Below are 24546 nucleotides of genomic sequence, written 5' to 3'. Positions count from 1 at the left end.
GCAGCCTTTCCTCCTTGTGTTCTCTGCCTGTGCCCCTGAATAAGAGGAACCAAGATTTTCTGCAGCTCTGCCCTCTATGCCCAAGTGACAATCTGTGGTCAGCTCATGTACAGTTCATCAGGTGCAGAGAACACGTGAGGTACTGCAGGGATGGTTGCTGCAGTTTGCCCTGCCTGGCTGGATTGCATTTTCCAAGGATGTTATGCATGAACTGAACAACAAAACCGAGGCAGAGGTGCCCCAGTCTGGTCACACACCCCCAGCACACTGAGGATCCAGGGCCAGGACAAGGTTCTTCTGGCACAGCAGCGATGCCGAGACGAACCAAGGGGTTTTGCACAGTGTGTAAAGCATGACATAAACTTGTACCTAAGCACTCAGCCACTCTGCATCATGTACATGTGACAGTGCAGGACTTAGTAATTGTTTGCTGCTCCCAGATTTACTGGAAAATGCCTTGACCAGGGCAGGCTGTATAACAGAGTCACTACAAATGACGAGCACTGTTGTGTCTCTATGGTAAAGCTGGCCCTGGTTGAGGACTCGCTTCCTGACAGATGGAGCTGCAGCATTAGGTAGTCATGGGAGGGATGGGACTGGATTTGACAAGCAGCATGAGGTCACTTTTTCAGTCCCCTTTGGGTGGGATATATCCACAGGCTGCCGTTTGCCTTGAATGCAGTGACTAATTTATTTTCTTAAATCTGCTTGTGCTGCTTCCCCTTCCCTCTTAACCCATTCTCATCCCTTGCCTTTCCTCACTGTTTCGGTCAGAGATGACGAGGAAGTGTGAACTACATTAAATAATGTCATTTGCTAAGGAGTCACCTGTTTCTCACAGTAGCCAACATACAATAAGCTCACACACTGGCACAACCTACATTCAGCCACTTACCAACTCTCATCCACAAAATAAAAATAACTCTACTTCTTTTACCAGCCTCATCCCCTTAGACTGTGAACCATGTAGGTCTTGACAATGGGATTAAAACTGCAATGGAATCCTGAGGATTAGATAAAAAGGTATCCCAAGGGCAGTGGCATTTAAGGCACATTTCAGCACAACTGTCAGAAGAGCTGGTGAACCAACAAGACTGAAGTGCCCACAGCACAAAGACATCACCTGGCTCCAGGTTTCATTTCCCATGAGCCACAATAAATGGCACAGGAAGAGAAGGGGTGGGCTGGCCACTGACCACAGGCCAGTAGATAGATTTGTGCTGGGACTGCAGAGAGCCTGGATCTGTCCTGCTCTGCCTCTCCTGCATGTGGTGAAGAAAAGAGCAAGAGAAGGAGAAAGGAAATTAACACAACAGAGGACTTGACATAAAAGTGTTTTATATCATCTCCTATAAAACAACCCATAAATCCCTGCCCTCCTGCTCCACCCCTCACATGTTTTTAATTTTGCTGGCTGGCTGAAAAGCAGAGAAGTGGAGGGTACAAAGCACATATTCTTGGTGGGAAAGGCTCCCCCATTCCCTACACGCTTCCTACTCACACCTTGTCCCTGTGCCTACAGCACAGCACTCTCTTCTCCTGAGGAATCCCAGCATGGAGGAATTCAGCATCTGTCTGCCATTTGCATGACTCTAATTCCTCCCACTTGGGAGGAATCTCTGCCCCTCCACCAGCACCCTCTGCCCAGTGCAGGGAAAGGCACTGGCTTGGGCAGAACTTCTCAGCCACCAGCACAAACCCCCAGGTAACTGGAACACAGAGTCAAGCCAAAATGACAAAGTTCCTTTAGACTGTCACTAGGACACATTTCAGGAGGAAGCACATTCCAGGCTGGTGGCTCCAGCAGAGCAAGAGCTCCAAAGTCTTGAATGCACAACACACACCAGTGCAACCCCTGATGGGCAGTGTAGAGTCCCTTCTCACCGAGTCCTGGCTGCCAGGGAGTGAACAGCTCACACGGGGGCCACAGCTCCAAACAGCCCGGGTGGGTGTCTCTGGGTGGGCTGGATGTCAGTGAGGAAGCTCTTGCATCGGTGACACGGAGGCAGCCCTTCAGCATCGGGAGAAAGGGAAAGGGCCGAGCTTTGAAAGATCCTCCTGTCCAGACTTGGTCCCAAAAGAAATCCTGAGATGTTTCAGGGCATTGCAGGTTATTCTGGAGTTCTTGGGGAAAGCGGGTGAGGAATTTTCTAGAAGGATCTGGTGACCAACAGCTTCAAATTTATAGAAAAAGAGGCAGGGCCCATAAAACTGCAACAATAGGACACAGAGTCCTTGAGGGTTTATTGCTGTATTGCAAAGAGCCATGTTGGCTCACTGTTCCTCTATCCAGATTGTAACGTTGCAGAGCATTTTTAAATGGAAATTCCCATCCACTAAATAAAAAACAAACCTAAGAAAAAAATATGTTCAAATTGTAGCAATTACTGCTTTTGTTCCCATAAAACTTAATCCAAGTCTTGGGCTGTTAGACCAAATCTTTTTAAAGCCATGCTGGACAGAAGATTAACTGAGATAAATCTGAAGGTCACCCAGAGCTTTCATGTTGTAGTTAGAGTGGTAATTTCGGGGGGTCTGTGCACAGACTTCATGGCACAATCAGCATGTCAGGGATGAGGTAAAGAAAGTAGTCCTGGAATAACCCAAAGAACCTTGTACAGTAAGACATAGAAAATGCTTGGTTACAACCTTGTTACTTAATTCTGGAGTGAGGACAGCAAAGATCAAGACACAGGAAAGGTTGGAAAGGATTGTTTAAAGCTCAGCTAATGATAATAAAAAAGCACATGTGGAAGGTAATAAAACTGATGGGATGGGCAGCCATTTTACTGAGCACTTTATGCTGATGTTAGCTAATAAAAGAGCAGAGCATTTGTAACTGAGCTTTTCTCCTGTGCATTCCACCTTCACTTAGATTATTTAATTCCTCTTTAAAAAAACCCACTCCTTATTTTTAAGGGAAAGATTAAATCGAGTGATGACGTGCAAATCCAGGGAGGTGAGAGGTATTGTTGAGATGAAGGATATTTCATTGCATTCTTGCAGGTATTTTGTTAGTTAAACTGCAGAGAAGCAGAAACACAGGAAACAAAGATATTCAGAGCACTGTCACACTGAAAATTTCCCTCACCATGTTTCTGCTGTAATTCCAGCTGAGGGATGACAAGAGCATGTAGGTGGTGCAGGTTGTCACCATGATTTTGGGGTTTAAATTGGAAGCAGCTCTAATTCTGCTGTAACAACACACTGTTCACTTGCATTATACATTGTCTTCAGACCTCAGCAAGGACCAATGTCCCTCATGGCTTGTCCAGCTCTGACAGTTTGATTTGGGAGGAAGGGAAAGAGGTGTTGTGGGGAGGTGCAGGGTATGGTTAGTGACTCTCATGCTTTGCTGTGCTGGAGCTGGAACATTCTCAGACTGGCGTGTTGCCCTGGGAGGGTGGGAACCACCAAACTGGACCCTGCACCTTTTAAGTTCCCCACCCAGCCCACTCCCCATTCACAAGATGTTTGATCCCTGAGCTCACTCCTGAATGGGGTCCAGGTAGCTCCTCCGTGCTTCAGCTGCTCATCCTGGAGCCCTGGATCACAGACTCTCTTCCCATATGTTTCCTATTAATCCCAGCCTTGCCTGCAGAGAAGGCTATGAGGATGGAGGGAAGGGGGTTCACAGAGAGGGATGCTGCTACTTTTTTCCATTGATCCCCTTTTCATTCTCCAGAAATCATGATTATTTCTGACTGTATTTGTCTATATACCCTATATTTGGCTATTTAGGCTACATTTTTACTGAACTGCCAAGGCTGGAATAGCTCTGCTCACCCACTAGAGTTCAATAATGCTGGTTCTTGGAAAAAGGCTCTCATGGGCTCCTGGTATTCCCCACAGACCTCTGGGAGCTTCATGTATCCTTCAGAGGGAAAGCTATTGAGATATATAGCACTGTGCTACAGGTCATCCTTACCACAGTGTGAAGCCACCAGTATTTTCTGATGTTTCCAGCAGAACCAGAGCTGGCCTTCCCACGGTCAGTGGTGGTGGCTCTCTGAGTCAGCAGGGATCCAGGTTGTCCACAGGCCAGCTCTGAACAGCCTCCCAGTAACCAAGGGCTCTCAGGGCTCTCAGTCACCCATTCCCACTGATCACACCTCCTGTTCTTCTAGAGAGAAAAAACAAAAGACTGAATTCTTGGCCTTAGTGGCATCCTCTTACCTCAGGCTCCTGAATTCAGTTCCGTGTTAGTGTGGAAAAAATGTCTTTTGCTGGTTACAATTTTACCCACTTTCCCATCCCCTTGAATGCCTGTGTTGTTCCTGTGCTGCCAGGCTGCTGCTCCCCTGGTGGCTCAGCCTGCAGTAGCAGAATGACCAAGCAGCTGCTCCTTGGTGTCTTGGCCCTGGAGGTGGAACTAAACCTGTTTTAGCCATGACAACGTGTTCAGAATCAGAGGCCAAGTCATGTAAGAACCCAAGACTCCATCCAGAACATCCAAGCACAGCTGACTGAGGGAGTACATGTTGTGACAGACAACTGCTGACCTTTGGGCAAGGCAGTCCCTGCCCTGGCCTCATCCCTGCTTGATCATTTTGTGCCCACTGTCTTTGTGCTTCAGCTTTCCACATGGAAAACAGGAGGAGTCAATAATCCCTCACTGCAAAATGAGACAGACAGAAGGAATTCAAATATGCAGGTGCATTTTACAGCCTTTAGGATGCCCATCAAATCACTTGAAATGCTCTCAACAAAATCTTGCTGACAGAATAGCCACGTGATGTGTCTCTTCATTATGTTCTTGGGTGCTACGTAGTCTTCACTGTGACTTTGGATACATACTCTTTTGGACACACACTTCTCCCAAGGATGCTCCTAAAATCTGAGCAATGACCTCAGCCATTCTTAGGGCAGATGAGTGCTATTGGGATGCTCATCACCACCAGAGAGATTTCTTTGATGGTGTTCCTGGCAGGGATGCACTTTGGAAAGAGTATCAGCCTCCCACTGACATGCACTTAAGCAGGCTTCTAGATTCCTTTCACCAGGTGCTTTGGCTGCTCTAAGTTCAAGCCTTCAGTGTTTTCAGGAAAGAAACATAATTCCTCATGCTCCTGCTTGACTGTGTTGCTGTTTTTAAAATAGGGGGGTTGCAGGCACCTATCTGCTGTGTTGGACTGTTTTACCAATATTTCACCAATCTGAGGACTTGAGATACATCTGCTACAGGGATGTCAGACCCAGCTCCAGCTGCACCCAGAGGAAAAACAGTAACTTACTGCAGTGGGAGCTGGACTGGGACCTAAAACAGTGAGTGCAGTGGTGCTGCAATGTCTTTCATCTCCAAGATGCTGGGTGAGATCCAGACTAGGCTGGTAATGGTTGGCAAGCTGCCAGCTGCTAATGATGTGGAACAAGCTGGTGAGTCCTTGCTCCACTTTGTAGGAAGCCACCAGACAAAACAAGTCCCAGGAATAGTCAGCTCAACCCTTTCCTGGTTGGGTTCATTCTGTACTGGCAAGAGAGTAATTTAGGAACTTCCCCTGATGTGGCTCCTGTGGTGTCTGATCTGTGGAGGCCACAATGCTTCTGTGCACATTTATCCTCATGAAATTCCCTAGAAACACTCAACATGCTGTAACAGCAGTGTCTGGAACACAGTGTTTTCCCAGATCTGGCCCACTCTCCCGGTGCTTTGATAGGCCCACAGCATGACCACAAAACCTGTGTTCCTCTGGTTCCCCTGCCTGTGCCCACATCCCCTGGACCGAATACCTGCACTCTGCAGAGCTCCCTCCTTCAGTTCACAGAACTGAAGGGCACCCTGTGGCAGAGGAGCAGACACATCATGGTGTGTGGTACCCCCGGAGCTCAAATTCAATGGATGGCTGAAGCAAGATTCCCCAACAATATCCCACTGGGCATGTGAAGCAGTGTGGGGATTGAATAATCAGTGTTTTCCCAATTTGAGATCACTACCAGAAAGTTATGATGGGGAAGGAGAAGCACTCCAGAGCAGCCCGTCTGTACAGTTGTTGAGGTGAACAGGTACGAGCAAACACACCTCCTCATTCCACCTGGTGGGGGAAAATGAAAATCAGGTGATGATGGCAGGAAGCAGGTAGGAATTTTGCTGTCTGGATCAAGCAAGTGAGGTGCCCAAACAGTGCCAATGGCACTGTGTCCCAGAAAAAGTCATCAATGCCTGAGCTTTTTAGAACTGATCTCCCCTCGGAGATGTGTTTGGTGAAGAGGAGCAGGAGCCACAAGACAGAATACCTTCAGTGTCCAGAGTGGGTGATAGGCATATATAGGCAAAACTGGAGGCGCAGTCAGAGACTGCACAGGAGCTGGTAAAGATCAAACCTTACACGCCTAATCCCTCACTGCTCCAAGGTGACTCTGCTCCTAACACTGCTCTTGCAGTGCTCTCTGCTGGGGAATGAGAGGTAGAGGCAGGCAGGGCTGCCTCCAGCCTGGAAGGCAGACAACCCCACAGGCTAAGGAATAATGTGCAAATTTAGCTTATGCATCGCTCCAGTGAGTGTGTCTATCGTCCTCTGGCCCACCCAGGTACAAACCAGGATGTGCCCATGCTCCAGGAATGAGTTTCCAGCAGATGCAGGAGCAGGTGGCACAAATGTCTGGAGCCAGTGGCGTGTTGCTGTTCTGTTGGTGTGACGGTGTTCCCCGGGCAAACAGGCTTCTCGTGCAGCTCGGGGGACATTCAGGCTGCCCAGCCCAGGCACCCAGCTGGAATCCGTGTCACAGACTCCTTAATGAGCTCGGCAAGACAATTAGATTAGTGTCTTCTACTGCTCCCCCTGTGCTGCCGGCCATGGTAGGTAAGGCAAACAGTAAATTCCACTGGGATAACTGCTCGCCTCGTAAATTAGGGAACCATCCACTGTTGATCACCTAGGTAAGTCCTGCTAAGCTCGCGTTCGGTGGTGGAAGAGCACTTTTGTCACCTTATCAGATGCAAGTTTTAGATGGAAACACACCTTCCTGTGCTGCTCAGGTGCTCCCACCAGAGGGCGCGGCGAACACACCCACTCACAGGTACAGGTGAGAAACCAGGTGGAAAGGAACAGTTTTAACCAAATCATTGGCTAAAAAAATACGGTGTTATGTTATTGTAGAGTCCTCCTCGTTAATTAGCATTCTTTAGGGGAAGTGCTCTACACAAAAAGCCTGTAGCTTTACTTCACTATCATTGTATAAACTCCCAATAGCTTGGAACTCGTTGTTATGCACCCTCAGTGGGGATGAATTGGGATATGTGGTTTCACACCCTACAGCACATACATAACTTAGCAGAAAAGTGTTCATAGGTAGACAAAAAGTGTTCATTGGTAGTTTGGACAGTCTTGGACAGATTCTATGATTCTATGATTCTTGCCTGAGGAACCTACCTTAGGTGCTGCACTGTATTAAATTTAACTGAAATCTAGGGACATTTAAATTGCCATGCTGGGCTGTAGATGTGATGACTGAGGAGTCAGCTCTGTCAGTTCTGCTGCCCACAGTCAGACACCTCCTAAACTGCTTCCATGTGAATTGGGAGAGCTCAAGTACCAGACTTCAGTGGCTGCTGCATCTCTGGCAGCACAAAGGGGCATAAAGGGAGTGATGATGCTTCTGTAGGAGTTGAGTATTTAAAGATGTCACCCTAGATCTGGTAAATCTCACACAAGGCAGGCAGGGACGTGCTGGGTTGCAGTCTGCCCTTATGGCTATTTTCTACTGCTGCCCATCTCTGCTTCTGTATGGGCCACAGGCTGTAGAGTGTACATTGCACTGAAGTTATAAACAGTATAAACTTCATCTGTCCTGCCTCATCCTGGAAATAGAGAATGTGGAAATCAGGTCATACAGCTTTTACTGTAACATGACCTGCCATTCCAGCCAGTGAACTGACTCCAGGGGCTGTGTTCAAGAGAACACAGCTCTGGACACATCCTTCCCCAGGTCTCAGATCACAGACAGCCCTCCTGGAAACCCTTCCCAGAAATCCAGAGGGTTTTCTGGGAAGCTGTTTGATGAGTGGCTGTCTTGAGCTACGCCTCCCACACACCCCCTGCTTGGGCTGGCACCCAAGACATGGCCCTGGCTCCCTCCTTGGCCTGGCAGCTGCTCTTGCTCCCACTCAGCCCTTTGCCTGGCATAAAATCCCACTGCCCTGGTACCGATGGGCAGGAGCAGGACATTGTTCACTGTGCACAGTTTAAGGGCAGGGAAAGAGCGAAGGAACAGCAACAGAATAAAACAAACTGATGGAAAGGACATCCAGCCCATGTGCACGTTCTGAAGGTCCTTATATGCTCCAGTTGTTTAAACTGATTTTTCCCTTGACCTTCGTGCCAAGAAAGCACAGCTGCTTCTCTCCTCGACCACCTGCCTTCGTGCCTTTGTAGTTTGTGTGTGCAAATGAGCCTATTTGGCCCAGTTTTCCCTGTGAACCCTTACATATTTGCAGTGTGCATGTGTGCCACTGTCGTGCTGAGCTGGCAGCCTCAGCAAAGAGGCCCTTACAGCCCGGTTGTGTCGATGTTATCACCCGTCACAGATGTGTTGCCCAATGTTTACGCCTACGTGGAAGTTTTTGTCGTTGTGATAAGGTCAGAGGGCTTTTGGGCTGGTGAGAGACACTATAAACAAGGTGGCTGAATCAATATCTTGAGCAAACAAAGGAGATGTGTTAGTAGAGTCATCTGTGTTCTGATAACCCACAGTGGTTACCAGCTCCCTTCTGAGTCATCTCCTCTCCAGATTTTATTATTCTTACATTCATTTGTATGATCTAATGGGATTACACTGTAGAGAAAACTGTTCATTTACCATTTTACAAGCCCAGCATCCTTGATATACTAACAACAGCAAATCCATATTTCTGCCTGGATCTTGGGTATCTATTCAATGTCGTTAAAAAAGTAACTTTATAGAATCTCAATGATCATTTGGGGTCCTCAGCTTCCCAGGAGGTTTGGGAACCAGGTGGCCAGAGCTGTAACTTTGCCTCAGATCCTATTTGCACGTAATGCTCTATTCATTCCTTAGTTTTAGCAAACTCCATTTACAGGGGATCCCATCACCCTTGTCCACCAGACTGACTGCTTTAGTAAATCATTACCTGTAGAGCACATAGGTCACTCACAGGCAGCCATTCTTTATAGCACCTTAGGGTTCATCACCATCACCTCAAAAAGAAACAAAGTTCTAAAAGGATCTTTGGGACTGAGGACCCCAGAGAGGCACACCCAAACAGCACCTACCCCACTGTGGACCCAGGCATTGCTTCATCTCTTGTTTTTAACCCATAAACCTCCTCATTCCTCTGTGTAGGCTGAAGTCTAAATGTTGGGAACGTGCACACTGAAAGGTTAAACTCCAGCCCCTGGCAGGTTTAGGACTGGGATGTTTGGTTTGTGCCATAAGGCAGGAGTGAAGTTCATGCATGGATGTCACTTTAAGCTATGAGGCTGTCAAGGACAACAGGAAACTCATGTACATGGAAAATATGCAGACCTAGAGTATTTTTGTAGATTTCAATGTTTTCCTCAAGATTTTAGTGTTATAGCCAGACATTTGTAAAGGTCCTGACTGTGTAGTTAACCCACAGCATAGAAATCGATGGCACCTGTCCTACAGCAGTGTAAATCATTGCACTGGGCCAAAAGTCTTCCACCGAATTTAGGGGGGTGTAAGTTTTAAAAAACCCCATGTCACGTGTCCCTTAAATACAAACACTTCTCGGCCACCCCGCGCCCCCCGTGTCCCTCCGCCCGCGGTGACGTCACGGCGAGGCGGGAGCGTGTGCGGTGACGTCACCGCGCGGGGCGGTGCTTCCTCCGGTGACGTCACCGCGCGGCCGGCCCCGCCCCGCCCGCCGGGAGTCACGTGCGCGCGCGCGGCCCGTTCGCCGCCCGCAGCTCCCGGCGGGGCCCGAGCGCGGCCCGGCGGCACCGCCCGCGCCACCTCCCTTCATCGCCTCCCTTCATCGCCTCCCTTCATCACCGCCAGCCCCGCCGCGGCCATGGCGGGCGGCCCGCAGGAGAACACGCTGCTGCACCTCTTCGCCGGCGGGTGAGTGCGGGCCCCGCCGGGAGGGACGCGCCGGCCCCCGCGGCTCCCGCGTGAGGGGCGGATGGGGACGCTCTGCCCGCCATTTCCCCCTCTGTGCCCGCTGCCGCCTGGAAGGAGCCGGGCCGCCCAGAAATAGCAGATCCATCCTTGGCGCCCCGGGCAGGAAGGGCAGGGAGGGCTCGCGGGGCCGCCCGAGGTCAGGCCGGCAGCGCTGGTCGCTGTGACAGTCGCTGTGCGTGAGGCCCAGAGCCGGCAGGGCGCGGGGAAATGGATGCCCGTAAATCCGCCCTCCCGTGCGGCGCCTGCGGGGCCGGGCAGGGGCCGAGCGGTGTCGCCCAGAAAGCGCTGCCCGCACGGGTGGCTGCGTGTCTGTCGAGGGGCTGGGGAAGGAAGGTGTGGAGGTGGCGGTCAACGTGGAGTTCCACGGAGCCCGTAACTCCCTGATCCGTGTGATGACACTGAAAAGCAAGTGCTCCCGAAAGGGGAGAGCAGTGGGGGGAAGGGGAGTTCGAGAAGGGCCTGGTACTTGTGTGCGAATGACCTGGCATTCCAGGCCACTTCTTGCTTCGAGGACCTGTAAACGTACTGGTTTTGCTGTGTTAAAGTAACAGCCCTAGCTCACAAACCACCAGCCAAAATCCCTTCCAAAAAGCCCTGTTGGTTGACTTAGGACAGTTGTTCTAACAGTAATCCAGTAAGAAGATTTTATGGTGTAAACTAATTTTTAATCATCTGTTGTGCAGATTAAGTGCACTTTTGCCCTTGTCAGAAAGATTTTATTTTAAGTTTTTAGGAGCTTAAATTATCTAAGTAACAGAATATTCCGTAGTGCTTGTCAGCTGACGGTAGTTAGGAAGCCAACATGAAATCTGTTGTCAGTTTAAATCTGTTTAATAGGAGACTGATTTTTTTTCTGTTGCTAAACAGGAGATTTCAGTCTCCTCTGACATGTCCTTGGAGCAATAGGTTCATTTAATATAATATTAAACCCAACAGAGCTCAGTTTTTCAGAGACACTTCTGCTGGCTTGAATACTTTGTGCTGAGTCCTCTCTTCCCCCACTTGCATCAGAGCAGTACCTGGAACCTGGGACAGAAGCTGGACCTGGATGTACACATGGAACTTCTTTGGGTACTAACAATGCCTATCCAGAGCTCCTGGTGTCCTCATGTAACTCATCAGACTATAAATAAATAGGAATTTTATACTCATTAGGGTTTTAATCTAGTACTTGGTGATCAGCATCTTCCTCAGTGATTTGTTGTACTCTTCTCCAGGGATCCCAGTAAACACCTTCTGCAGCAGGCCCAGGAAGGCACGAGGTCCAGTCTGGTTTTGAGAGAGGTTACAGGGAGAACCCAGCAGGGAATATCCCCCCTGACCACTCTGGTGGGATAGGATTGATCTGGTTCTGAAGCAGTGATGAAGATGCAGTACAGGGGACATTTACCCCTTTTAGGGTAAATGGGCCTTTAAAGGTTCTGTGCTGGACCTATTGCTGGTTCTGCATTTCTTGTTATTTAAAGGGACAAGGGAAGGTGTGCCATCACTTCTGTGATGGGAAAATGAGACAGCAGATTTAGGATTCTACAGCAGCAGCCAAGGCTGAAGTGTCTGGCCCCACACACACCCAACCTGCCATGCAGTCCAGTTTCAGGCCCTGAATTCCCATATTCTCTCTGTGTGTGCCCATTTATTAATGCTATTATCTGCTTTTTAAGTGAGAAATGCACTTTTTGGGGCTCACTGGATAGAACAAGAAATGGAACATGAAACTGGTGCCTGAGCGATTAAAATGCCCATGTAGGGACATGTAAGAAATGTTGTGGGAAATGGGTGATGTGTTTGGAGGGGTGCTGGGCCAGCCCACAGACAGGCAAGCTGGAAACCCTAATCAAATTAGGTAAAAGGCTCTCTGCCATGTCTGCCTTGAGCATTTTGCTTTTTAATAGTAGTGGTGGTAGAGAATGTTTGCTCAATAAAGTCTGATTAAAGGAGCTCAGCTGTGATAATACTTTGCTGCATTTTTTACATCCCAAAGGAATTTTAGAAAGAATTAGTGTGTTAGTGCTTGAGTAATAGTGTCTGTTGAGATCTTTTCCTCAGTCCTTCATATACCTTTACCTTTGCAATTCATTTCACAGAACCCTGTTACAGCAAATGGGTTGTACTGTGACATAAAGCTGCTTGCAGAACCAGGACCTTGGATAAAATTTCCCATCCAGCCAAAGAAAATGCTGGAAGTTCAGAATACTTTATAAGTCGTGTAAGATGCCAACCTTTGTTCACTTGTAAAGTGTTTTCTGCGGATAAAGCAGCCCTTTCACTTGAAATAATTTGAATAGAGACATTATTGCTACTACCATGGCTTTCTGGGAAGGTGAGGATGGGGGGTGGTGTGAGATTAAAATGTAATGCATTATCTTTATGTGTGCACAAACCAGGCCAGCCTCAGATAATCTCAGTGGCCAGAGCAGAAGTGTTTAGTACTTCAGAGCCTGGGAGTGATGAAATGCACTTGAATGTTGCAAAGTGCTCTGCAGTTGTTGAAAGAGATGGTTTCCTATTAACCAGGTTATTCAAGGCACACGGACTCATTGGCCCCTTAGTTTCTGTTAGCTCCTTTTAAGGCTGCCAGTGGTAACAGCAAACCAAAGGGTCTTGGAGTTCTGATGGGAACGTGGCTCTGAGGGCTGGGAAGGTTTTGGAGGCAGCAGGGACAATGATGCCCAAGTTGCACAACAGATATAAGGCTGTTTACAAGCCTGGGTTCCTGTTTCCCTGCTCAGGTCAGGGCAGTTGTTGCTTGTTTTTGTTTAGGAAAAGCTGCTGCAGCAGAGGTTACTCCATGTTGTCTTTCCAGCTGGAGGAATGCTGTTTACTACAGGGATTTCCTAAGAAGTGGTACTGGGAGGCTGCAGTGCCCTTCCTAGAACTGGCAAAGAGCAAAACCTGGGCAGAAACTTTTAATCCCGAGTTCATACAGGCACTGTGTGGTGTGTGTTCTGGAGTAGTTTGGTGCAGACTGGGGGGAGTGTTTGAATGGAGCCATGTTTGTGACTTGGCTGTTTTCCATCTTGGAATTGAAGCCTAATTCCACAACTCCCTTGCTCCTGTGGCTCTGAAAAGCAGCCTTAGATACCAAAGCTTGCTTAAGCCACCTGTATAAGAGTTGGAAGCATTAATGTGGGAAGGTGGGTGACACCCAGCTGCTTTGAATCGAGGGCACAGTGGTATCTGTCTCCCTGGGCACAGGTGGATTGTCTCAGTCAAAGCTGGAAACTCATTGAATGACCAATATCTTAAAATTCATTAGGAACAATCTGTGCTGCTGTGATACTCAGTTTCCTGTGGCATCTGAGAATGCAGCAGATTGTTTTCTTTACAGTATTGACAGTGCAGTGATGAAATCTCCAAGGTAGAACCTGCCTCACTGTTTCTGCTGTGCACGTCAGGTTAGACCATGTGGCACGGTTTGGAAAACCAAAAGAACTTCATATACTCCCACTGCAAAATGTGTCAGGCTGGTTATAATCTGTGATTTCTCTAACCAGGCAGCTCCATCACCATTTGCTTGTGATCTTGGTGAAGTCAGGGGTACTCTACTGAAAGATCTTTGTTTTGCAGGGCTCCCTTTAACGTTCAGCATTGTCTTGTTATTTGTACTGAGAATATTGCTCAGTAATTAAATCTAGGACTGATGAAGTAAGTCTTACTCTTAATTAAGATTCCTGGCATCTCTGTCAATTGTTCTGGTGGGTGCTGAGGGTTTATTTCAAGTGCAAGTCATGGGTACATTGGGGGTGGACTTTGTACAGACAGAAGGCTGGCAGCAAGGGAGAAATGGGAGTTGGATTTTGAGTTGTGAATCTTCTCTGTGTTTTTTAAAGTGTTCTCTTTCATGGAAGTAAATTATTTTTCTGCAGCTGTCAATGTAGAATACATTTTGTTTCTCCAGGTATCACCGTGTTTGACCTGTTGAAAATACTCTGCCATTGTGTTATGTTTCTAGGGAAGTTTCTGTCTTTTCACTAAGGACAGATTCAGGCACTGTTGTGGGATTTTTGCAAAAGGCTGTTGCAGTAAACACTGCTTAACATCTCTGGAACTATTGTTCTGCACTGATGGATTAAAAAAATCCCTGACTCACAGCAGTATGAAGACTTGAGACTTTGCCTTGATTGCAGCATAAGATTTTCCCAAATCAAGTTTATCTTCCTGCATAGCCCTGAACCTTTTGGGGTCTGTGGCTGTTTATGTAGCTGAGGTTGTTTCTCCTTTCTTCCCAGAGTCAGGCATTTGGAACACCCCAGGAATACAGAGTGTTTCTCTTGTGCACAGTGTGTTGTTTTTCAGGCATGTTCCCAGGGACTGGAGCAACACCAGGGAGGGATGTGTAGAATTCCCATGCAGAGGAAAATAATCTCATCTGAAAAAACTGCCCAATACATTAAAGTCCTTACTTGAACTATCTGCAGTATATTTATATTTGAGACATAGTGTGTGCACCCTGGTGACACTTTGAGAATTGCTCTGTTAGATAATGTTTTTTTTCTTAAATGTCACACTGACAACATAAACTCTGAGCTGTTAAAACTGGTGCTGCAAATATTCACTCGTTGTGCTGAATATCAGAGGATTACATGTGCATTGCCAGAAGTACTTAAATATTAAAGGCTGCATAAATTAACTGGATTATCAGTCTAAAAGGATGAAAGGCAAGGAGTGGAGTAGGAAAGCAAGAAGACAGCTGATGCAGGAGGGAATATGCCAGAGAGGCTAAAAAACTGTATGGCAAGATGTCACTAGACTGAGCAGCTGGTGGTTCAGAAAATAGCAAATAGAGTTTCAGTGCTCTGAATTTATGAATTGTTACTGACAAAGTATTGTTGTAATGGTGATAAATGTGAAATAAATGAGGACTGAAGACAGGGTACCCAGTAGTGTAGCATTGGTAGAGGAATGAATTGGGAATTAAGGCAATCAAATTCTCTTCATCAAGTTCCCACAGACTTACAATTGCTCTGAGTAGGCTGATTAGTCAGGTGTTAATTGTATGTACTTGTATCTGTGTTGGATGTACATCTTAGGGAAGGAATCAGTGAGGACCTGGAAGGGGGATCCTCAAAACACTTTCTGCTCAGAGTTATGTGTGGAACAGGAAAGGTTTTGCTGGAGAAGCCATTCCTGACTGACCTTTCCCCCCTGAGGTCTAATTTCAGAGAAGTGTGAGCAACATGAGATTCATCTGACAAAACAACAACGTTGAACTGGAGGCTCTTGTTGACACAGAGACCTCTGCTCCGAGCCCTGGGTCAGTACACAAAATAATCAGCCCTGATAAGGTCTGTGAGCGCAGTCATTTCTGAGCCAAATGACACAGTTTCAGCTGCTCTGGACCCAGTTCCATGGATGACTCCTGACTTCAGGCAGCACTCAAAGCATAAGTGCTCCAAAGGGAGAAGGTGAAGTCCATTCTTATGGTGTCTGTCACTGTGGATGTGTGGCTTGTCCCAGGTTTAGGTTTTTATCCCTTTCAGCAGGGAAGAGGAAGGAGCAAGGACTTAGAGAAGAAACTCGTGGAACAGTCCTGTTAAATCATATTGTCAGTCTCTGTGAAAACAGTTTCTTCTGTTTCTTCTGCATTTAACATCTGAAAAGCACAGTCTGGGGTCATTCTCAGACAGAATCTTGCAGAACATGAAAGCTGTGGTGAGGAAGTTGTGTTCCCTGGCCATGAGGTCTGGGGTGTCCTTTTGAACCTTATAAAGACCTTCATTTCTGTGGTTGTGCAGCCAGGGTGGTCAGGCTGTTAAAAACTTCAGGGGTTTGGCAAAGAGTGGTTTCTGTTGATGCAAGACATACTGTTTCAACAAGCAAAAATAAGCTGCACTGGATAAAGCCTTTATAGCCTTCAATTCCAAGACAGTATCTACAGCTGGGATCTTTTGCCATTCTTTTATTGCCCTTTTCCTTGTGTATAAAAAAAGATTCTCCTAGTAAAGTAGTTCATGTCTAGAAAGGGCTTTAGGAAATATGCACTAGTACATTCATTAATGTCCTTCTATGGATCTCTGTTCCCAAATTAGTGCAGGTAATGTTCTTTAGCAAGCAGTGGGGCTTTTTATACACAAGAAAAAAGGTGGGATTATTTTTTTAAATTCATCATTTTTTTAAATTCATCTCCCTTTCATGGAAAACTATTTAAATTACAATTTCAAAGAGAGTTAAGTTGTTGACTCATGGTGTTTTGTAAGGAAAATTGTCACCTGCTTTGACACTTGTGTAAACAAGGAAATATTTCCTGATCAGTTCAGTTGTAGTAAATGCCCTTAAAAAAACCCCCTGAAGTATTTAGTTAAGTCTAATATTTAGTTAAATCCCGGTGTGTTTGAGTAATAAAATGTAGATTTTATTACCTTTTAGCCAAGCCCAGCATTAGGTTTAATTGTGAAGTTTGCCAGAGGGGACATTCAATTACGACAGAGGAACAGCAGCAGAGAGAGAAATGGGTTTGACCAGTCACTCTCCAGATCACTGATTAAAATGAAAATTAGGACTCATGCACTTTATATTCTTGGCCAAGTGTCCTTTTTATGAGGCTCAGTGTGACAGTATTAAGATGAATATATGCCTATTATAGGATTGTGTGTGTATAATATTTTATTTCTGTTCTTCTGTTATCAGAGTGGGGTGAGTTGTTCCTTAGTAGCCTTTCTGCCCTGTTATTCTGTTTTCTCACCCTCTTTCTCATCCTTGCAGCTTCCTTCCCTCTATACAAAAGTTGACATCCATTCTTTTATTTAAGAGTGCCTAACTTAGTATAGTTTTTATATTTACTCCTCTGTAATCATAAGTACTGAAGTGGTGAAGAATTATATTGTTGTGTTTTCAGTCTGTAGTGTCCTAATCCCCAGTGGCTTGTTCTCATCTGCCAACTTCCTGCTTCCCATAAGAAAATCCATCCAAGGGTACATCTGTTTTAGGACAACAGCCTCTGAAACACGGATGCCTCTGAAGCTTTTACAGGCAGAATTCCACGTCGTGGTAGAACGTGGGACCAGTCCCATGGTCAGTCAGGGATTTTGTGTTAGTGCTGGGAATCACCTTTGTATTTACCAATCTCATCACTGCACACATCATTCTACCAGTTTCTCCAACTTTCTCCCTTCCCCCAGGGCATGGGAACAGTTTTCCTTTGCCTCCTGCCAAAATTGCCCTGTTTCTTAATGATTTGTCCAACACGTAGAACCAACTGGAGACAAGTCTGCAGGTTTTATTTACACACTGTGCTGTGATTTGGTTTTCAACCTCTGTCTTCTGTTTAAATTGTATTTTGCAGATGCGGGGGAACAGTTGGTGCCATCTTTACGTGTCCCTTAGAGGTAATAAAGACAAGGCTTCAATCTTCCAAGCTGGCCTTCCGGACTGTCTACTACCCACAGGTGCAGCTGGGGACCATCAGTGGTGAAGGGATGGTCAGGCCAACATCTGTGTCACCTGGGCTCTTCAGTGTCCTCAAGTGAGTGCTGCTGCTCCTCTCATTCAGTGTTCCTTGACTCCAGTGATCCGAGTTTTCCCTTCCTCTGTGCAAACACAGAATGCAAATTTTGCTCCGGACTTGCACTGGAAAGATTCATGTCAGTTGGGCTTCTGCCTTCAGCCACAGAAAGAGAAACGGTTCTTTTAAAAACACAGATGTATTCAGGACTCCTGAGTGCTCCTTTGAACTTCCACGGGAATTTGTTTCCAGTGCTTAGAAACTTTCCAAGTTGAATAAGAGCCTGGAGGATTATTTTTAAATTGTCTCCTCACATTTAGGCTTTTTGGTAGTTATGATTTCCTAGGGGTCAATGCACAGGACAGACTGTAAGATCTTAATGTACCTTAGCTTGTGGGAACTGTCAGAAAGGACTTTTTTCTCTTTTTCAACACTGAAAAGTGTCATCTTTGTCACTCCTTTGGAATAATCGTGTTTGCTGTGTCCTTTGAGCATTGCACACGTAATCCTTACTAACTGAGGGCAGTTCCTGGTAAAGGATTGAAGGACTGCATAAGTCATACATGCTGTCTTTTTTCTTTTTCCTGGAGCTGTTCCCGATTTTCTTTGAGTAACTTGTAGAGATACTTGTTGCTATTGCTGCCCATTTACCTGTTTGATGGAGGGAATTTTTAATCCCTCTCAGGAAGCACTCTCTCTTTGCAGCCTAATACAGAAGTGAGAGCCTTTCCTTCACCTCCATGGGCCAGCACTGTAACCAGGTTTGTGATTCCTGCCCTTAGTACTGCAGGTCTGCCCCTGGTCTGTCCTTGAAGCTGGCACTGCTTTGAACCAGGGGACCTCCAGAATTCTGTGTTCCCATACATTTTAAGACATGCTTGCTGTACTTTTGTATGGATGATCTAAAACTGAAACTTGTGGCAGTGGGGGAGAACACTTTTTGCAAAAGCACTCCCTAAAATGTAATATCTACTTGGAGGCTTTTACCTTCTCGGCTGTAGCTGACAATGAGCTCTCCTCTGCTATTAGATGTTGTCTTTGCTGATTATTATTATCCATCAATCCTGCCTACACCAGTATTACAGTCTCTGTTAAAAGCCTTCTGAGTGGCTCAGGCTGCAGCACTTGCTGCTCTCGCTGTGCCCTTTCAGCTGTGTGTTCATGAAGAAGAGCAAATGTGAAATTACTTATCTTACAGCTGCTGACAAAGTCTACCAGCAACTCTGACATCCCAATCCCTACCACTGTGTTTAATACCAGAGCACCATCAGCATATGGGTCAGACCTCCTGCAAAAGGATTGAGTTCTTTTGGCTCCCTGGGCACCCCAGGGTGATGCAGAGAGGTCCTGTTGAGATCAGGTAGCAGGAATGCCAAAGAAAACACCGGGTGGCAATGCAAGTTGAATGATTTTATGTAAGGCCAGCAGGCCTGGCAGCCTGCCTGGGGAGAAGCTGCACAGTTATATAACAGTGGAGTGCTAATTCAAATTCTCTGCAGAGCTCTCTGCCTGGGAGTCATTCTGGCACTTGAGTTTCTGTATTGTAAACAGCCTGCTTTCCCCTGCCAAACATTTCTTTGTCTACTCAGAGGTGAGTCTAGAGCAGTTCGTGACTGAATGCGTGAGGTAGTGCCAGTTGCCTTTGATTTGCATTTCCTTTCCCTTGCTGTCTTTTCACCTTGCAGCATTTGACTTTAGGCAGCTGTAACTAAAGGAGGTGAAAACTTTAAGGCAAAGGGTTCTTAATTCATCCTCTGGGCCCATCTTTTTCTGGGGCTGTCTCATTTTTTTAGGGGGAGAGGGAATGGTTTAAAATCGGGTCAACCTTTTAATATATTTATTAAGCTTGTAAAATATGGTGACTGTGATCTCGATTTCATTTCACTTCAGGAATTGCTTAGCTATGTATATTGCCAAGTTTTCAAGCTGATTACTTTAGAGGATTGAGAAGTAAGAGCAGAATACTTCTGCTGTCATTCCCCTGCAGGCAGCATCTATGAAGAGCAGATAATGCTGTTGATTAACCTAAGAAAATAAAAATGTATGAAGAAAGAAGTGAAGTTCAGTCTCTTGCTTTTACTCTTCTAACCCTTTCTCAGTCTTGATCATACATTCACTGCCAAACCGAGTATGACTTGGGCTTCCAGGTTTGGGAAAATTACATGGCTGTGGAAGCAGCCCTTAGAGCCCTACCTGTAAAATTGCTCTGTAAGGGTTAAAGGTGTTAAGTATGAAAGCCCCTTAACTGCTGTAAATAGAAAGAAAACAGGTACCCAGGGAGGCAGGTTAAGCCTGCTGCTGATAGAAGTTCATTCCAGAAGGACAGGCTGTTTTTGTCTAATCCATTTAAGATTCTGATGAGTTAGCCCAGCTGGAATCTGCAGTCGTGACTGTTAAGTGACAAAGAACAAGTAGTTGGTGGATCTGTCTCCTTGGAGACACTCAGCCCTGGAGTTTATACAGAAAGTTCAACTCTGCTGCAGAAAAAAAGTGTTTCAGAAGCTCATGTATCTCCTCCTGTCTAATGAGCTTGGGTTTGAAGTCTGTGGGGAACACTCTCAACAGTGCTAATGACCTAGAGAGCAAATTATGAAAAACTGGCAGTTCCAGTGAGTGCAGTGACTACCCATGGAGCCTGGAATTATCTGGATTTTCTTGCATGGTTTTCACATGGGGAGTTCAGTTCGGAGAGCTGCTGTCTCTGTGCACTCACATAGCTTGTGGTATGGCTGCCACATTTCACCTTTGTGTTCATCACTGGGTCGTTGTGAAAGGGAAAAGCATTTCTTTTTTCATGTCTCTGTACAGGACTGTACAGGAGGCAAACTCCTGAATTGCTTAGATGCAGAGAATGCCAAAGATATCCTTTCTTCATCAGATTCAGCTATCACTGGATTCTCCAGGAAACTTTGAATCAATTCCTGACAGCTTTCAATGAATGGAAATTATAACCTGGTGCCATATGCCACCCATTTGCCTGTAGTGCATTGAATTTTATGGTACAGTGGCTTTTATTCAGTACTGTATAATTCTACTAATTTTGAAGGATATCATGTAGCTTAAAATCTTTATAGCTTCACAGTAATACTCATTGCTTTTATATAGTTCTTTTGACTCTCTGCCTGACAGAATAAGAAATGTAACTTTTAACCTAAATACTATCTTTGTTTTTATTTTAAGGTCGATTCTGGAAAAAGAAGGACCAAGGTCACTGTTCCGAGGGCTGGGTCCAAACTTGGTTGGAGTTGCACCATCAAGGTAAATAGTTAAACTATTGCTAAAAGTAACATTTGAGATGCCAACACAAATGTTAACAGTGCATTTGTGATTCAGAATAGTAGGCCATGAAGTTATCCCGTCTGTAAAGTGAGATTTGTAGAGGTACTGCTCAGTGTGCACACCAAGAAACACTGGTAGAAATCTGGTTTACACTTGTGTAACACTGTAAGGTGCAGAGTAAATACAGCACTTAAATTCCAGGTCATTGCAAGAGCCACTTATGTGCTTGAGAAAGCAAGAGAAAGTAGTGCAGAAAAGTCTGTAGGACTAATAATTGCATTATTGTAATATACTGCTTCTCTTGAATACGTAACAGTGCCCAGCAGTGAGTGGGAACTGGATGCCAGGGGGCAGGGATGCCTGTCTGCTCCTTGATTGTCTGAATTCTTCTCCAATGAAACACTGCAGCTGAGGGGGAAGGAGTCTCATTGCTGCCACACAACCCCAGAAGGGAATGTGTGTCCCTCTTTTAACAGCAATAACAAAAGCAGCTACAAATTTGCTTGTGTTTGGAAGTCTTACAGGCACCGAAGGGGCTTCTGTGTGTGCTTGTGGCTGTCCCAGTCTTGGCAGGGCTGAAGATCTTTCTGTCTAAGAAATGTTAAAACTCATTGGCCACTGGAAAATTGGCAGATGTTTTGTGCCTAAAATTGAACCAGTTAAAAGGGAACTTCAAGGATGGTGAACATCTTGCCTGGCCTCTTGCCTAGTAGGTGGGATGTTCCCCTCTGGAAGCAGGGAGTCCTGTTTCTGTACAGGTAACCTTTGCAGCAGCAGGGATCTGAATCCAATCCATGCTTGTCCATGCAACTCACTCATACTCTCTTTTGTGTTCCTTCACATTCATCCATAAGATTGAAATAAGGTACTTCATGGAAATTCTCAAATTGTAGCCACCATTATCCACCTTTTTCTAGCAGTTCCCTTAGCTGTGAGCTGAGCTTACTTAATTCAGGCAGCTTCTTACTCAGCCCATTGATTGTTGCAGATCAGCTGAGCTTCCTCCATTCCTGTGCATTTTGTAGGGATTTGAGGTGCATAAAACTTTTATTTCAGTCCAGGCTTAAGTGTTTAAAGCATGAAGTGCTGCTGATGCAGTTAGAGTGCTGCACAAATTTATGGAAATCGTGGGCTCCAGGTGGGAAAGTGAGAGTCCCAAGTTTACAAAGAGTGTATAGTGCCAGAGCTGGTGTAGGTATCAGGTCTAACTTGCTTTGTCTGCAAGACCATCTTGCCTCCCATAGTAAAATATTTTTACTCTGTAGGTGTCAAGTCAAATAGGGAAAAAAAAACCCCAAAGTCAAACAAAACCTCCTGTGTCCTTGTAGATGGAAGTGGTCACGTGGAGGCCTCTTTGGAGAGAGGTTTGGTTTTCAGGGGTGGGGAGAAGAACAGAACAGCAATTGTCTCAGTTGACATTGTATTACACTGCTTTTCTTTTTTTTCCCCACAGAGCTGTCTACTTTGGATGCTACTCCAAAGCCAAAGAGCAATTCAACAGCATGTTTGTGCCCAACAGCAACATTGTGCATGTCTGTTCTGCAGGTTCTGCAGGTTTGTGTTTATAATTCACCTTCCCCATGGTCTGCAGCAGTACCTGTGTCCAGCCCTCAGCAGGCAGTGCATTGGTGTCTGAGACAGTGGCTCTGAGATGCACCTTAATTCTTTAAAGTCTGTATTCCAAGCTGTTGTTGCTACAAGACTCCTTCTGGCCCTCTGAATAGTTCAGAAATTAAAAGAATGGATCATAAGGTGGAGACTGGGCTGTCTGTCTGTGCAGGACCTGGGCTAACACCAGTCCTGGCTGACACCTCTGGGTGATTGTGGTACATAAACAAGTACAAAGGCCAGTGTGTGGCATGTTCTGAAAATGTGCACTTAGTCTGAGGTGGTACGTGCCAGAAAACAGCAGTTTGCAAGCTCCTAAATTGACTTTGTCTGTGGAGGAACTGTTTTTCTGTTCAACCTTGAAATATTTCTAGATTGCTCTTTACTAATTTGGAATGTTTTTCCAGCTGCACTGCTCTGGTAATGTCTCTGAAGGCATGAAAAAAATTATTAGTGGACACCACCAAACTTCTAATACTGTTTTAGCCACATTGTTTCAGGATGCTGTATTTTTCCTACCAGGCTGGGGAAAATGGTTTGTTCTTGTAGGAAAAATACTGCAGAAGAGCTCTGCTAGTTCAATCATCAGTCATCAGAGTGGTCACTAAAAATAACCGTTCCCAAACGAATCCCTTAATTAGGGGTGGGTTCTGTTAATGAGCGGCTCAAGGGCACCACCTACAGCTCTGGGGAACACAAGTCCAGTACAGGAGTGTGTTCCCACGGGTTTGCTTGGAGCTGGGATTCCAAAACCCAGTCAGAAAGGAAGGTATGTTGTCTGCAGCAGCCTTTAGAAACGTGACATACATGTTAAAATAGGTGCAAAAAGGAAGGATCCACTGGTTGATGCCTCCTGAAGTTTAACATGAGATTGTAAGCTGTGAACCTGGGGGGCTTTTGACACCTCTAGCCAGAGCTGGTGACTGGAACTGCATCACTGCACAGGGGGATAAAGGTCATGACAATCCACCAGCCTGGATTCAGCTGCATGTTTGGTTCTCTTTTCTTCTCTCCAGCCTTTATCACAAATTCCCTGATGAATCCTATATGGATGGTGAAAACGAGAATGCAACTGGAACGGAAGTAAGTGACTGACTGAGAGAGATTGGATGCCACTGCATGGCTAAGGGAGCCTCTGGAAAACTGAACTTCCATGTCTTTACTCATGGCTCTTTGTACTTCAGTAGAGCTTGCCCAGTGATTTCCCTGACTCCCAGTTCCACCTTTTGAGCCACCATATTTCCATCTGGTCAGACTAAAAGTTCTGGTTCTGTGTGTCCTGTGTCAGTTGGATGCACAGATCCTGTTGAGAAGGATGTGGAAGTTGCCTTGAGAGCTGTTTGGTTCAGTCTCTGGTTTCACTGTAAATCTTTAGTTGAGCACAGCATTATTTTTCTCCCAGATTCCTGCATAGAGAATCCCCTGTAATTCAGGGGTCATGTTGAGGATAAATGTAATAAGGACTGAAATGCTTTGATACAGCAGTAACAAAGGCTATAGAAAGATCACTTGTACTGAATCCAGGTCATGCAGGTGTGTGTTACTGCAGCAGGCCAAGGGTGCTGATGCTCATGTAAACAGAAAGATGATGAGTTTAAATTGTAAAGAAGCCACATTAGTGTAGTTTCATCAAACACCCTGGAGGCACTAAGAATCTGTTGCAGTGGTTTAATGCTGTTTTGCCTCCTTCAGCATTGTGTTGCTGTTAACCACAGCTCCTGAAGACAGAGAGGGAATTTGACAGCAGTATCTTTTAGCCGAGTGATTCACAGTCACTGATGGATATCGAAGCAATAAGGGACTCTGCTAATAACGTGACTGCTTAGAATGGAAATTCCCTCCTGCAAGGAAGGACATGTTAGGTCAAATAAGAAGGATCTTATAAGGCACGACAACTTTATAAATAATTTATAAGACTTAATTCCAGCACTTCATAGGGTGGCACCTTTGAACGGAGTGCTGCCTGAAGGATCATTCCTCATGCAGCAGACCTGTGTCTCTTGGCCTGCTGAAGATGGCTTTAAATGGAATCAGTGGTTTAGCACAAAGCAGTGTCTCTTCAGTGCTTATTGTCTTTTAAAGCATAGGTGTGAACTGTGACAGACTGGATAGAACTC

The 24546-nt window shown here is 45.8% G+C and overlaps 1 protein-coding gene and 1 long non-coding RNA gene across 3 annotated transcripts in view; one reads left to right on the top strand and one right to left on the bottom strand.

Moving 5' to 3' along the window:
- Positions 1 to 1321: 1321 nt before the first annotated feature.
- Positions 1322 to 4334, bottom strand: LOC108502650. Of its 2 annotated transcripts, XR_001876548.1 has the most exons (3): positions 4243 to 4333; positions 3929 to 4123; positions 1322 to 2353 (listed from the first exon to the last, which is right to left on the bottom strand). It is a non-coding gene; the product is annotated as an uncharacterized LOC108502650 (long non-coding RNA). The 2 variants fall into 2 exon arrangements; XR_001876547.1 differs by having other exon boundaries at positions 3929 to 4334.
- Positions 4335 to 9878: 5544 nt separating this feature from the next.
- The window catches only part of SLC25A33 (solute carrier family 25 member 33), a 16776-nt gene continuing 2108 nt past the window's right edge, over positions 9879 to 24546 (top strand). The window contains exons 1-5 of the mRNA XM_017825785.1: positions 9879 to 10041; positions 17384 to 17563; positions 20723 to 20800; positions 22275 to 22375; positions 23446 to 23512. Of these exons, the coding sequence (XP_017681274.1) occupies positions 9992 to 10041; positions 17384 to 17563; positions 20723 to 20800; positions 22275 to 22375; positions 23446 to 23512 (476 nt within the window). The 5' untranslated portion in view covers positions 9879 to 9991. The remainder of the gene's footprint in view (positions 10042 to 17383; positions 17564 to 20722; positions 20801 to 22274; positions 22376 to 23445; positions 23513 to 24546) is intronic.

This window comes from Lepidothrix coronata, unplaced genomic scaffold, assembly GCF_001604755.1.
Source record: "Lepidothrix coronata isolate B3197 unplaced genomic scaffold, Lepidothrix_coronata-1.0 Scaffold122, whole genome shotgun sequence".
NCBI lineage: Eukaryota > Metazoa > Chordata > Aves > Passeriformes > Pipridae > Lepidothrix > Lepidothrix coronata.
This window is presented reverse-complemented; position numbering and strand designations above follow the sequence as displayed.